The sequence below is a fragment of the Mauremys mutica genome, chromosome 1 (genome assembly GCF_020497125.1).
Source record: "Mauremys mutica isolate MM-2020 ecotype Southern chromosome 1, ASM2049712v1, whole genome shotgun sequence".
In the NCBI taxonomy this organism is placed as follows: domain Eukaryota; kingdom Metazoa; phylum Chordata; order Testudines; family Geoemydidae; genus Mauremys; species Mauremys mutica.
In genome coordinates, this window is record NC_059072.1 from 198,509,727 (window position 1) to 198,524,950 (window position 15,224).

Consider the following 15,224-nt stretch of genomic DNA (forward strand, 5'->3'; position numbering starts at 1 on the left):
CGCACAGCTATGGCACTGTAGTGTAGATCCTTCCTACATCAAGAGGAGGAGGTTTTCCATCAATGTAATTAATCCACCTCTCCAAGATGTGGTAGCAAGGTCAATGGAAGAATTTCTCCATCAGCCTACTCCTGTCTACATCAGGGTTTATGTAGACCAAACTACAATGCTCAAGGCATGAAATTTTTCACAGCCCCGAGCGACTTAGCTAGGCTGATCCAAGGATAGAGCAGGCCTCAGGCCTGGTCTACACTAGTAGGGGGGATCGATCCCCGAACACTCTGCTGTCAACTCCGGAACTCCACCAGGGCGAGAGGTGGAAGCGGAGTTGACAGGGGAGCCGCGGCCATCGATCCTGCGTCGTGAGGACGGGAGGTAAGTCGATCTAAGATACGTAGACTTCAGCTACACTATTCTCGTAGCTGAAGTTGCGTATCTTAGATCGAACCCCCTCCCAGTGTAGACCAGGCCTAAGATACGTAACTTCAGCTACAAGAATAGCGTAGCTGAAGTCGACGTATCTTAGTTTGACTTACCTTGCATCCTCACGGTGCGGGGTCGATAGCCGCGGCTCCCCCGTCGACTTTGCTTCCGCCTCTCGCCGAGCTGGAGTTCAGCAGTCGACGAGAGAGCGATCAGGGATCAATTTATCGCATCTACACAACATGCAATAAATTGATCCCCGATAGATCGATCACTACCCGCCGATCCGGCGGGTAGTGTAGATGTACCTTCAGTCTCTCTAGCCCAGATCCTCAAAAGTATTTAGGCACCTAACTCCCATTGATTTCAATTGAAGTTAGGAACCTAAATATCTTTATGTATCTGGGCTTCACTTATCCATCTGCAATATGCAGATAATGTTATTTCTCTACCTCTCAGGGTGTGTTGTAAAGATGAATGCATTAAAGATTATGAGGTGCTCAACTACTGTGGTGATGGGGACTATATAAGTACATAAAATAAATAAGTAGGTGTAGTACTTTGAAATGGACAGATTTAATTTTAACTAATCTGCCTCCTACTATTGTATTTGTGATTCCTACTTCAGGCTGACAACAAATGCTCCTCTGCAGTCTGTCTTAGAGCGAATCGTAGAGACCCTATGCTACACAGATATCAAAAGGAAAAATCTGGCACTATTCAGACAGCACATTTAGTATCTATCAAACTCCTATCACCAAATATTTGTCTTTTGAGATGAAGTTTTCTGGGACCTTAGTCTGAACAAACAGCCATGTCTGACTGGGACAACCATGATGTATAGTGTAGTTCTCAGGAATACATTTGAAAACTGGTGGAGGATCTGTCTTCCTGTTAATGTTAGTAATTTCTCTTCTAATAAAATGTTTTGCATATGCACATATGTGTTTGTGTAGGGAAAGCACTGAATCTTTCTACTTACATTCTGCCTGGGGCCTATTTTTATATCATTTGTTGGGGATGGCTGATGTTAAGGCAAATCATTTAAAATATTTGATACAAAATGTCCAGCTGTTCCAATACTGTCTTTTATTTAAGGAGTAATTGATCAGGCCCTCTAGGGCAGGGGTCCCCAACCTTTTTGGGTCCAGGGACCGGTTTTGTTTGCCGGACCATCCGCAGTCGTGCCTGCGGGAGGTCCGCTGCTCCCGGGGCTCAGCTGGAGCTTCCGCGGGCACGCCTGCGGGAGGTCCACCGGCTCCAGTGGAGCGGAAGCTCCAGCTGAGCCCCGGGAGCAGCGGACCTCCCGCAGGCACGACTGCGGAGGGAGCGCTCGTCCCGCGGCTCAGCTGGACCTCCCGCAGGCATGCCTGCGGAAGCTCCACTGGGTCGGTTCGCGGCCCGGTTTCTAAGAGGCCGCGGACCGGTACCGGGCCGCGGACCGGGGGTTGGGGACCCCTGCTCTAGGGTATATCTGTCATAGAGTCATGATTAATTTTTAGGAAAGCTCTTTTCAGTGGGTCAAGAATATGTGTTTCATGCTGAGGGCTTCACTGATGCTAGTTACTCATTGGGAATAGTTTATAACTCATTTTGGCTTTTGTCCATTCTATTACTGTTTACTTGACATCCATGTCAATACATAGCAGGGTGGAAAATAGCTAGTACATAATTGCCCACCAGCAACAGAGGTTGTTATTAAGTGTATGTCATAGTCTGACTTTCATTTCTGCTAAATGGTATCTAAGTAGTCCTTGAGTTGCAGGATATGAGGACTTTCAGAATGATTTACACAGGCATCAGTTATGCAATCTCTATATGAGGACACTGAAGTGTTGTAGAAAATAAAAGAGTATTAGACTGGAGTTCTGAGGTGATTAAAATGCGCTACTGAAATGGCTATCAGAACAAACTCATCTGAGTATTATTGGTCTTATGAATATTACTGGGACTATTTGGATCCAGTTCCTGTAGATGAAAGGAAGTTGAAGGCTAATAAATGTAAGTATTGCATAGTAACAGCTTCTGATCTAGTATGTGAAGAGTTAGATAAGAACAAAATAGGTGGAATAATCTCCCTTAATATCTTCACTATCATGTTTCTGTTTGTAACATAGACTATAATGGGTTATACATATGCAATTTGTATAGATGACCCTCTGTATTTCCAAACTCTCACAACACTTATTAGGTTCTAATGGCAGTTGATACTAATACTGCAATATTATTTAATTTACTGTACAGTGTATATATTTGAGAAAGATTTTTATACTAACCTATCTAATTGGAAAGAGATTTTTAAAAAAACAATTTACTAAATGGAAGCCTATTCTGAGACGTTAATCAATAGTTTGTTGTACTCCTAACTGTTTGCATAATAGAGTAACAAAATAACCTTTTGTTACTCTATCTAGTTTTTTGTTGGTGGTGGTTTTGTCAGTAATAGATGTTTTCTTCATGGAATGCCAGGCTTGCATTAAAATGTATATAAGTTTTTAGATCTTAATAGAGAAAGAAGTTAAATTTTGATTAATCAGTAACAAGAAGAAGCTGAACACACACACACTTGGTTTCTTATTTCTTTTATCTGACATTCATCTCTAACTAATCATACGGATGTTTATTACCATAACAAAAATAATGCATTATAATGGGCACCATTGGGTGCTGTGCGAACCTAAGACCAAGTGCTTGTATGAATCATATCTACAGTATGGCCATGGAAGTAGATTCCTTTAGCCTTTGATATTTATTTTCAGTTGATGAAGAAATAAGATGTCACTCATTTCATCCAATTAGAATAACTCCACTTGGAGAAAATAAGAATTTCCATGTTGAGCGTAATAAACATTAATGTAATCTTAAATTATTACTTAACATAATAGGTCAAATTCATTCCTAGTGTAACTGCATAGCTTCATCTTATGGAAGCCAAAGGATAAATTCACCAGGGATGAATTTAAAACCAATATGTATTGAACAGGTGGAATTTATGGTTAAGTGACAAAAGACAAAAATATATTATTACATTATTGGTTCCTGTTTAACTTACTGTTACCAAAGACATTTTGGAATATACAAGTACAATATTAAAGGTTCAAAAAACTTTTCACATTGTCATCTATGATCTAGTCTACAAAGAATAAATGATAGTCTTGAAAGACTTTTGCTTATTTGTATAACAGCCGTACAAGAAACACTCTCTGTAGCCAAGTAATTGATAATATTGAAACTGTAAAATTTGAAAAATCTGGGCTTAACCTCCAGGTGGAGCAGAGCAATTCTAGGTGCACCAGGGAAGGGCAGGGCCATAGGTGGCTTTACATCAGTTTTCAGCCTCTCCTGAAGACTTAGGGACTGCTGGGGGCTGACCACCCTTGCACAGGATAGAGAACTGCTGTGACAGACTGACAGTATCTTTCTATATCCCAAGTAAGCTTTCTTGAATTAATTTAAACCTTAATGAATTAGATTTAATACCTTTGTGTACATTGTATTAAAAATGCAATAGTGTATGTTTACTGTGGAACCTCTGTACCTTTTCTAGTATGGAGGGCGATGCTGATGTATTTCCTCTGTTATCAGCCCTTTGAAGTCACTCCTCTGGAGAGGTTTGCATAGACCAGTTCAAATTGGATTCTCCAAGGGCTAACAGACAAAGAAAGAGGTTTTGGATAAATAGCCTAATTTTAAACTGGCTCAGGCATTTCATCCTGATCCAGCAAATGGACAAGATCACTGGTCCACAGAGGACCCCAATCCTTAGGGTAGGGTTGGAAGTCTGGGTGCTTGTTCTGAGCTGCAGCTGTGATGAACGTGTAACCACAAAGAATCTCCTTGGGTGGAGAAGCTGAAGGAGTGCTCCTGCCAGAATCCCTGTTAGAGTGAACTGTGGTAAACATATTAGCATGTGTGTAGGGTCTTTTATTGTTTTCTCTATGTTTTCTCTGAAATGCTTTTTACCTTAAGAATAAAGTAGGCTTGCATAGGAAGTGCTGTGGGGTAACTTATAAGTGTAGCAATTACATCTATAAAGAGAAAGAAAACAAGTGTGTGTGAGCAACTCTGCACTGGGAATAACACAGTGAAGGCAGGGATGCATGTCTCCACTGGAGAGAGGCAACAGCTTGGGAGCTGGAAGCCTGAGAGTGGATGCCCTTGCTGGACCACTGATGAAGTTGCCTTGATCTGTGACAGCTGCTAACTTGTTAATAAAATGGGTACCCCATGTCAATTAATTAATGGCTCTAATTGCTGATACATTCCAGGTGTTTTCAGTAGAAGCACGTATTCATCCATGTTGAATAGAGCGAATAATACCATTCAGTGGTGGTGTGAAGTTTAATTAATTAAATGGTATAAAATGTTTTGAGATCATCAATTTTATCTGCACATTTTTTATTTGATACTGTATCATTGATGCTGTATGCTTCTCTTTTCTTTTTTACCAGATTCAATTGTCATAGCCTTTTGGGTTGGGCTTGCTGCATTTGTGGTGTTTCTGTTCCTTATATTGCTGTACATGTCCCGATCTGGGTCAACATCAGTCAAGTAAGTAAGGCTGTTATCCTGCGGATGAGGTACAAACGGATACGTTTAATTCACGTTATAATCAGCATGTAACACTTTTCACAGTTTCAGGGTAACTGCACTTGTATCCCACTTCCGTGGTCCACTCCAGGGGTGCTCAATCAGGTCTAAGGTTTCCAGCTGTCACTTGTCTCTGAGCAGGGACCTTTGTCCCACTTCCTTCAGACTGGGATGTAAAGACTGTTCAGTTCCCTGACATAGACTGACTTGCTGAGGATACCACAGAGTATCTAAATGCCAGCACTGGTCTGTGCTTTCTTTCCGAGAACAATGCCCAGTATGTACCAGCAGTTACAAGTATCATACAGCTCTTCCAAAGCAAAGTACATTTATTCACATGGCAGAACCACTACAGAGACAACACAACACATATAAAAAACAACACAAGTTCCTACATACACCTACTATATACATGCATAAACATACCAGAAATCACCCACCTTCCTCATGGTGAGTCTAGTAGGCCAACATCCCTTCCAACCCTTCGGCAAGGTTTGAGGTCTGCTTAGAACCTAAGGTCCTGTCTGCTGAATCAGAAGGAAGACCGTGATTCCATTTAACCCGTGGTAACCCTCCACCATAGAGCAGAACACTATCATACTAAACCATTCATAAATTTAATCCGATGGTCCCCAAAGATACTGCATGGGTTGCAATAACTGTCACAACCCTGACTCACCTTGAAATGATGGAATGACTACATTCTTAATTATATATAGCAGTGCATGAGCAGGACATGTTGTTTTTTATTAGCTAGCCTATGGTTCTCAGCCCAATGTTATTCAATATTTTTATCAATTGTCTGGAAGAAAATATAAAAGCACGATTGACAAAGTTTGCAGATGAGACAAAGATTGGGAAATAATGAAGAGAATAGGCCACTTGTTCTGAGCCATCTGGATTGCTTGATGAGCTGTTGCTATCATATAATTTGTATTTTAATAAAGCAAAATGCAAAGTCATATGTCACGCAAACAAAGAATGAAGGTCATATGTACAGGATGGAGGACTATATCCTGAAAAGCAGCATCTAAGAAGGAGTTAGGAGTCATGATGAACAAACAACTATAATGAGTTCACAGTGTGATGCTGTGGTTAAATGTTTGTGATAACTGAATGGATAAACAGGAGAATATTGAGTAGGAATATGAAGGTGATATTAGCTCTGCATACAACATTGCTTAGACCACTACTAGAATATTGTGCCAGTTTTAGAGTGCGTACTTTAAAAAGGATGTTGGAAAATTAGAGAAGATTCAGAAAAGAGCTATAGCAATGATTTCAGGTCTGGAAAACATGTCTTCCTGTGAGAAATTTATGAAACTCAATCCATTTAATTTATCAAATAGAAGGTTAAGAGGTGACTTGATGATTTATACGCACATACATAGTGAATAGGTTTCTGCTTGATTAAGGAGCCCTCTTGCATCAGTCAAAGACAATACCAAAATCTAGCAGCTGGAAGTTGAAGTTAGACATGCAAACTGGAAATGGCACACATATTTTTAAGTGAGGATAATTAATCACTGGAACAATTTACCAAGGGATGCGGTAAATTCCTCACCACTTGTTCTAGTTCACCTGCAAGTTATTGGGCTCAATCCTTGAAAATGGGTGAAATTTTATGGCCTGTGTTATGCAGGAGGTCAGATTAGATAATTATAGTAGTCTTCCTTCTGGCTTTAAATATATGAATGGGCCAGATCTTCAGCTGGTTTAAATCACTACAGCTGTACTGAAATCCATGGAGCTCTGTTAATTCACAGTGGCTTAAATTCTGGACCAATTTCTTTTGTTTTGGGGAAGATGTCTTCCACATGACCTAGTACAGATGTAAATCTCCCTCCCCAACTTCACAACCTACATCTCAGCTACTATCCTACACACTGAGCAGGCCTGGAAAGGACTCCCTCTTGAGGCAGTCAAAGATGGTCCGTAATCAGCTGGAGTGGTTGCTGTGAAATTATTTGAAGCACTTGCCCACCATAACCTTTGTTTCCCAGAAGCTGGGAATGGGTGACCGGGGATGGATCATTCAATGATTGCCTCTTCTGTTCATTCCCTCTGGGGAACCTGGCATTGGCCACTGTTGGAAGACAGGATACTGGGCTAGATGGACCTTTGGTCTGACCCAGAACGGCTGTTCTTATGTTCTTATAACTGGAGCTGAGTATGTTGCCTCTGTAGTATTCACAGTCCTGGTCAGCCTGGAAGTGAAAGGCTGCATTTCAAATTGGGTTTTCTTGCAAAAGAGTGTAGAAAACTAAACACTAAATCAACTCATTAGTAACCTCTAATGCTCAAAGCCCTGATTTTATCACCAGTACTCACTTTGAGTAATTCCTTATGTATGAGATGTCCCATTTCAGAGGGACTACTTGCAGAACAGGGTACTACTCGGTGTAAGAGAGGTAGAGTCAGGTTCTGAGCTAGTGACACAGCAGAACATAACAGCTTCCTCAGTCTCATGAGTCTGTGTGACATACCAGGATACACTGAGAGAGATCACAAATTGACTCATGGTAGCATTATGCAGTTCATCATTTGAGTCATGTAAAGCTAGACTTGACACAGTAGGGGACAACTCTCCAGGAAAAGTAGGTGGACTAAGGTGAAGCCATTCATTTCCACCTCTAACCTCTGTGACTAAAAGAAAGCAGTGCCCATTGACACACAGCACTGATTTGTTTAGTGGGTTCATAGACCTAACATTACTGGAGATTTTAAACTTTGCCCTAAGTAAGATTTTTGTTTGATGCAGTCCACATTTAGTTTGCTTTGCTTGCTGCTGGTTTCCTTGAGCAAACAACTTTGTGCAAACATGGATGAATTTGGAAGGCTGTGCCCACTGCTTTTCATAAGCTGATCAGGAGGCAAAAAATTCAGCCCAGCAATTAGGCAGAGAGAGGTTCAAGATTAGGTCACAAACAAGCAGAGACAAACAATAGTATAACATAGTAAAAGGGAGTAATAATACAGTCTAATATATCAGCACCCTAAGGCCTTTGGGACATTAACAAAAGGTAACAACAATACACAAAGGCAGCTTTCTCAAAGAAACCGCAAAGCAAGAGGCAAACTAATTTTCAAATAAGACATAAATAATACAAGAAACACAACCAACATAAAATTATATGGTTACAGAGGCAAATTCCCTTTAATTTACTGTGCCTAAAGAACTGGCAGGAGAAATTGTATACAAGTAATATTCTCCCAGGAAAGAGAGATTCCTCATTATAAACAGAGTACTTGCAAGACTTACACAGAAAAGAGCTTTTATACTGTGCCATTGAGAAAGAACACATAGGACATGTATTGTGCAGTATTACAATATTGCCATATTAATCTCTAGTGTAACTGGCATTTCCGATGTAACCCTTTGAAAGTGCTATGGTAACCAATTAAACCTTAGGGGCATGTTATACAAACCATAGGCGTCAATAATTGAAAGGAACACTGGATGACTGAGTGTTTATTTAGAGTTTGAAGTTCACCTTGCGTATTGTTTTTCTATATGTTAGAACATACCGTATGAAATTTTAGGAACAGGAGAGGCTATCCAGCCCAACACACCTGCCCTTTTTTGATTTACGTCCTGCCTGTTTTCATGCTGGTTCACCATATGCTCCAGTTCTTTCCAACTATCACAAGAGTTGGTAACAATAAGGACAAAGATCCTCCTGCTGCCACTGCTAGACCGTTAGGGTAAGGTTAAAAAAACAGCCACTAGCCAGGGGAAAAGGTAGCAGAAAACATTCTTTAGGGCCCAAGTCCAGCAATTGGATGGGTGTGGCACACCCCTTTACCTGAGTGGGGCTCCACTGAAGTCAGCAGATATCTCCACATAGGTGTAGGGTTTGCCTGCAGGCAGGCAGTTGCAAGATCAGGGCCTAAAGCTTCTAATTAATACAGAAATGTTCTCTCTCTGTGAGCAATAGCAGATATCCAGAGCCTTGCAGGCTGGTTTCCCCGTGGAGATGAAATCAGTGATATGGCACCTCAGTATGTGTTAAGAGTCACTGGTTTTATTTGCACATATACATCAATCCTGGAACAGAGGTGGTCAGACAGTTTTCAGGGCAATCCCTTCTTTCAGGAATCTCAGTCCAACACCAAAGTCAAGTTCCCAGGGGGCAACCCTGCCTCAAGGAAATTCTTGTGTTACTTGCACAGCTCCTTCTAACCAGAACAAAAGTTAACAGCAACACAGCGTGTCTTCCCAAGACCAAACGTTTACTTGCACACTAAGGAAAATAGTCTTGTAAGACCGTGCCACCTGCAATAACAGTATTTTTAAAGAGTGGTGCAGTCCTGAAAGGGAATTGTGTAGTAGGAAAATAGTACTGGGGAACATCAGAAGGTGCTATCCATTAATATTAATCACAAAACATCTTTGATTTTATTACTAACGTGTCATGAACAATTTCACTGTTTTTAAATATTAAGGTCCTGATACTGCAATCAGGGTCGGTTCCAGGCACCAGTGGAGGAAGCACGTGCCTGGGGTGGCACAAGCTAAGGGTCGGCATTCCATCCGTTCTTGGGGCGGCACAGTCCAAGCAGCTTTTTTTCGTTTTTTTTTGCTTGGGGCAGCAAAAATGGTAGAGCTGTCCCTGGCTGCAATTGCCAGCACATGTGCAGTCTGACTTCAGTTGGACTCAGCAGATGCAGCAGCAGGCCCTTGGTTGTCAGTTTCAGGATCACAGCCTGCAAAGACTTGTGAAAACTTTTGTCAGTAATAATATAAAGGTTTCCCCCAAAATCTATCAAGATAAAAATACAGCTCTCGCTTCCCCTTCTTGCTCTAAACCAATGCATTTTCCTTCCCTGGCATTTCAAGATATTGTTAAAACTTATTAGTGTTGTAATCGGTGCTTTGGACTTTGCAACAAGGTATAGAGGGTAGAAAGGAAGGGTTTGGACTTCCTAGGGAAGTGTACTACGTTTCGAGGCCTAATAAGGATATGATACTTGGTTTCTAATATTTTCAGTCCTTTCCTCCCCATCCTTCAGAACAAGACAGCAATGGTAACTGAAATATGAATATTCTTCTGGGTAGAAACATACTCTGAATCCGGATCCCTTTCCTTAATTTATTCTGTTTTATTTTTTCACAGGGATGGCAGGCTGAGAAAAATGTTTCTGTGGAATTATGCATAATATATCCAGTAACACTGAAATCACATACTACCCAGGGTTTCATAGAGTTTGTGGCCAGAAGGGACTATTAGATAATCTAGTCTGACATCTTGTATATTACAGGCCATTACTAAGGCTATGTTTTAGTCACAGGTATTTTTAGTAAAAGTCATGAACAGGTCACAGGCAGTAAACAAAAATCATGGCCCATGACCAGTCTATGACTTGTACTATATACCCCTGATCAAATATTGGGGTGGCCCGGTGCTCTGTGGGGAGCAGCTTGGGGGCACCATAGGTGCTCTAGGGGGAGCAGCGGGGGGTGCCGCAGGTGCTCTGGGGGAGGAGGCGGTGTGCGGCCCAGGACCCCCACTGTTGCTGGGGTTTTTTTTGGCAGGACTGGCAGGCTCCCTACCTGGCTCCTCGCAGCTTCCCCCTAGGCAGAGGTACAGCCAGAGGGCTCCGTGCACTGCCTCCACCCCGAGCCCCGGCTCTGCAGCTCCCATTGGCTGGGAACTGCAACCAATGGAAGGTGCAGGGGAGGCACCTGTGGATGGAGGCAATGTGTGGAGCCATCTGTTAGGAGCTGAGGGAGGGACATGTTGCCACTTCCAGGGAGCCCCCCCGAGGTGCCACCCAGCACCTTCACCACCACCTACACCCCAACCCCCAGCCCCCACCACACCCAAACTCCTGCTGCTGCTGGGGGGAAGGAAGGGTGTAGCGCCCCTCTCCACCTGATTACCTCCTTTACTGGCAATCTACTTACAGGTTCTGATGGACAGGTCTGGGTTCTTTTGGATCCTGCCACCCACTCAGTAGGGTGAATCTTTTTTGGTTATGAAATTAGTTGGCGGTGCTTCCACCCCCCTCGCTCCTTCCTGGCAGAGTCACCAGGGCAGCTTGGGCGGAAAATTCTAACTACAGAGGAATCCCCACTTATTTGCCAGATAGTTGGAGACTTCCAAGAAATAACACAACACATAAAAATATATTCAACACAACAATTATATTAAACAGGCAACAAATACAACATAACAGGGGAAACACTATTTTTAGGGTCACCGGTGCCCACACTTAAAATACCCGTGTCTGGATGTAACAAATGCAAAACTAGTGTCCTGTTGGTACGCGTACTTTGCTGGGGCCCTTGATGACCTATACAATTCTCTGCAGAGGTGTAGCAGTGTGGCTGACTGGGTTCAGTACAGCCCAAAAGACCCACAAGTGGGAGAAGGTGGTGAATCCCTCCACAGGTGTAATAAGCGGTAAATTATAAAATCCTCAAACCCTCACTCCCTGGCTTGAGGACACAGTTCAGGGAGTAGAGGGTCCCCAAAACAAATTCCCTGACTAACTAACTAAAGACAAGGCCCTCACGAACTCCACAAACGATCTTCAGGGTTGAGGATGACGCTGGACGATTCCAGGGGCTGCTGTCCGCTGGCAGGGATCCTCCTCAGGCAGGAATCAGCCCTGGACTAGCAGCGCTGACCATGTGGGGACTGGTCTCACCAGGGGAGCTGGAGGCGAACCCAGCCTGGCTGGGGAAATTTTTCAGCAAACGTAACAATTGGGAATCATCCGTGAGGAAGAAAAACCCAGTTGGGGAATCTGGTGTCAGGTCCCTAGAGGCCAGTTCTCAGGGGGAACCCTGCTTGCAGGCCTGGGACTCACCAGCTCCCCACACAGCCAGTTTGGCCTTTACCCTGGCTGGCTCTAGCCTCTTCTCAAAAATGGCTTCTCTCCCTCCTCAACTCCCTGGGAGGGGCATCTCCACTCCCTATTGGTTGCTGGGCAGACTCTGAGTTTGCCTTGGCTCCTCCTCCCTGAGCTGCCAGCAGACAGAGCTCCAGGAATCTATGTAATCTCTTTGGGGGTTACAAGGGGATGGCCTGAAACTTCCCCAGCAGCGGCTGATGCAGCTGGCCAAGGGGTTGCCTGACCTGCCCAGACCAGCCTCAGTGGCCACTGCAGAGGTGACAAACTCGCAGCCATAGCCATTACATCTCATCCAGCTATCCCTGTACTGAGTCCAATAAGATTTGTTTGACTAAAGCATAATTAGTATTTGGCTCAAAGTATATCTTCCGGAAAGGCATTAGTCTTGATTTGAAGACATCAAAAGAAGGAAAATCTATCACTTCCCTTGGTAGTTTGTTCCAACGGGTGATCACTCTCACCGTTAAGAATTCATTTCTAAATTGAATTTGTCTGGCTTCAGCTTCCAGCCCACTTCTTGCTATGCCTTTCTCTGCTAGATTAAAATGTCCTTTAGTAGCTGGTATTTTCTCCCTGTAAAGGTATTTATACACTGTAATTAAGTCCCCTTTCAATCTTCTTGTTGATAAGCAGATGGAGCTGATATTCTTTAAGTATCTCACTGCAAAGCATTTTTTCCAGCACTTGAATAATTTTTTCTCTCTTTTTTGCACCCTTTCCAATTTTTCAACATTCTTTTAAAATGTGGATACTGGAACTGTATGCACTATTCCAGTATCAGTCTTGCCAATGCCATATAAAGAGGTAAAATCCATCTACACACACACACTCTCTCTCTCTCCTATTCACTACTCCCATTTATGCACCGAAGGATCACCTTAGTCCTTTTTGCCACAGCATCACAATGGGAGCTCGTGTTGTTACATTCCCACTATGACCCCTAAACCCTTTTCAGAGGCACTGCTTTAGTCTCCCATTCTGTAAGTGTAGTCTGCATTCTTTGTTCCTAAGGTGTATAGCTTTGCATTTAGTTGTATTATAAAAGCATTTTGTTTGAATGGACCCACTTTACTAAATAAGCAGATTTCACTGTATGACTGCCCTATCCTCATGATTTACCATTCCTCCACTCTTTGTGTCATCCATAGATTTTACCAGCAGTGGTTTGATATTTACTTCCAGATCATTGATGAAAATGTTTAATAGCAGGCCCTGTACCTTTCTCTGTGGAACCCCAGTAGAAACACCCCCATTCCTTGAGGATTCTCCATTGACAACTACTTTTTGAGATCTAGCAATTAGCCAGATTTTAATCCATTTAATGTGTGCTTTATTGTTATTGTCTAATGCTAATTTTTTAATCAAAATGTTGAGTGGCAACAAATCAAAGTATATTACATCTGCACAGTTATCTTTATCAACCAAATTTATCATCTCATGAAATCAAGTGTGTTCCTTTTTGATTATTGGCAGATTAGCACTCTTCCAGTTTTCCGGAATTTCCCCAATATTCTAAGATTTATTTAACATCAGCAAACCGTAGTTCTCTTCAGCCAACTCTTTTAGGACTCTTGGGTGCAAGTTATCTAGGACTGCTGATTTCAAAATGTTTATCCCTACTAGATGTTGTTTAACATCCTCCTTAGTTACTAATGGATTAGAAAATACTTCATCAACCTCATGTGATATGAATACATCATCCTGCTTCTTTCCAAATACAGAACAGAAATATTTATTGAAAACGTCTGCCTTTTCTGCATCATCATTAACATTTGCACTATATTTACCTAGTAATGGGCCTATGCCATTGCTCAAATTTCTTTTGTTTTTAACAGCTGAGCCATGGATTTTTCCCTGCTGTCTTTAACTTCTTATTGTTTTTTTACACTTCATAACTTCTAACTTACATTGATTGATATCAATTTTCCCTTTTTACATTTGTTATATGTTCTTTTTTTATTTCTTACTGCTGCCTTTGCTTTGCCACTGAATTCGGAGGAGCTTTTAGCCAAAGTCGTCCTCTTGATTGTGGAATCATGGCTTTTGGTCATCTAATAAACTCTTCTTAAAGAACTTACTGTCTAAAATTTTCCTCTCAATCAATTTTGCTCATAATTTTCCTCCATTTTGGGAAATTAGCCCTTTTGAAGCACCAAGAGCATATATTAGTGGTTGGGACTGTCCTCTGTGCACCCATATTGAATGTAATCAGGTCATGATCGCTAGTGCCTAGACAACCAACTAACTTCCAGTCCAGTCATTAATTCATCTTTATCTATCATAATGAGGTCCAAAACAGAGTTCTCATGTTGGATGCAATACCTTTTGTGTTAGAATATAATAATGTATAATGTTTATAAACGCTAATTATATTTATATGAGATCTGCAGCATGTCTCTAACTACACATTTTTTTTTCTTTCAACACATTACAGACAAGTGCTTGCAGGTAACCGGATAGAACATCTGGAAGGAAGTAGCTCCAATGTTGAGCGGCTGCATTGTGATGATCTCAGCAGTCCGGACTCAGTCTTGATCGCTACTGAACCACGTAATTCTCTTTCAGATGAAACTGGCATTCATGGAAGTATCTCAGCTTGAGTGAGAACTGGAGACGGATTCCTTAAAAACCAATCAGTGATTATGACAGTGGGAAGATACAAGAATACCCTTGATACCTGTTAGGAGCTTTATAAAATTACCCCTGAAAACGAGAACAAAAATAATTTTAAAAACTAAGACTAAAATTCAAAATACTTAAACCTAGATGCCTAATGATTTAGGCTTCTCAAGCGATTTAGGCACCTAGCTAGATTTGCTGTTTATTAGAGGTGTTGAATAATCCCAGATCTTGCAAATGTTGACCATTGTCAATTTACTAATGTACTAGATGTAAGAACAACTTAAAAAAAATAATCAGGGACACATTCTGCTCTCACATTCTGGTTATAAATCTGAAGCAACGCTTCTGCTGTCAAGTATATTACTCTGATTTACTCCAGTGTGGCTGTGAGCAGGGGCTGTTCCTGCAAGTAGAGGTAGATAGAAGTGGTTCTCAATCTTTCCAGACTACTGTACCCCTTTCAGGAGTCTGATTTGTCTTGTGTACCCCAAGTTTTACCTCACTTAAAAACTACTTGCTTACAAAATCAGACAAATATACAAAAGTGTCACAGCCCACTATTACCGAAAAATTGCTTACTTTCTCATTTTTACCATATAAAATACATTGATTGGAATATAAATATTGTGAACAAGTGTAAACAAGTCATTGTCTGTATGAAATTTCAGTTTGTACTGACTTCAGCTAGTCAGCTAGAAAAGTTAGTGCTTTTCATGTAGCCTGCTGTA

The 15,224-nt window shown here is 41.7% G+C and overlaps 1 protein-coding gene across 1 annotated transcript; it reads left to right on the forward strand.

Annotated features, from left to right (window-relative positions):
• Positions 1–2,115: 2,115 nt before the first annotated feature.
• On the forward strand, positions 2,116–15,046 carry LOC123362049 (melanocortin 2 receptor accessory protein). The gene is made up of 3 exons (XM_045002325.1): positions 2,116–2,424; positions 4,875–4,974; positions 14,309–15,046. The coding sequence occupies exons 1-3, from the start codon at positions 2,319–2,321 to the stop codon at positions 14,472–14,474; spliced, it is 372 nt and encodes a 123-aa protein (XP_044858260.1). The 5' UTR covers positions 2,116–2,318; the 3' UTR covers positions 14,475–15,046.
• The last annotated feature ends 178 nt before the right edge of the window (positions 15,047–15,224 follow it).

Bases quoted from the DNA above. Each gene is read 5' to 3' on its own strand.
- LOC123362049 (XM_045002325.1), top strand. From the start codon at position 2,319: ATGGCTATCAGAACAAACTCATCTGAGTATTATTGGTCTTATGAATAT. The intron at 2,425-4,874 runs GTAAGTATTGCA...CTTTTTTACCAG, and splicing joins GAAGTTGAAGGCTAATAAAT to ATTCAATTGTCATAGCCTTT. The intron at 4,975-14,308 runs GTAAGTAAGGCT...AACACATTACAG, and splicing joins TCTGGGTCAACATCAGTCAA to ACAAGTGCTTGCAGGTAACC.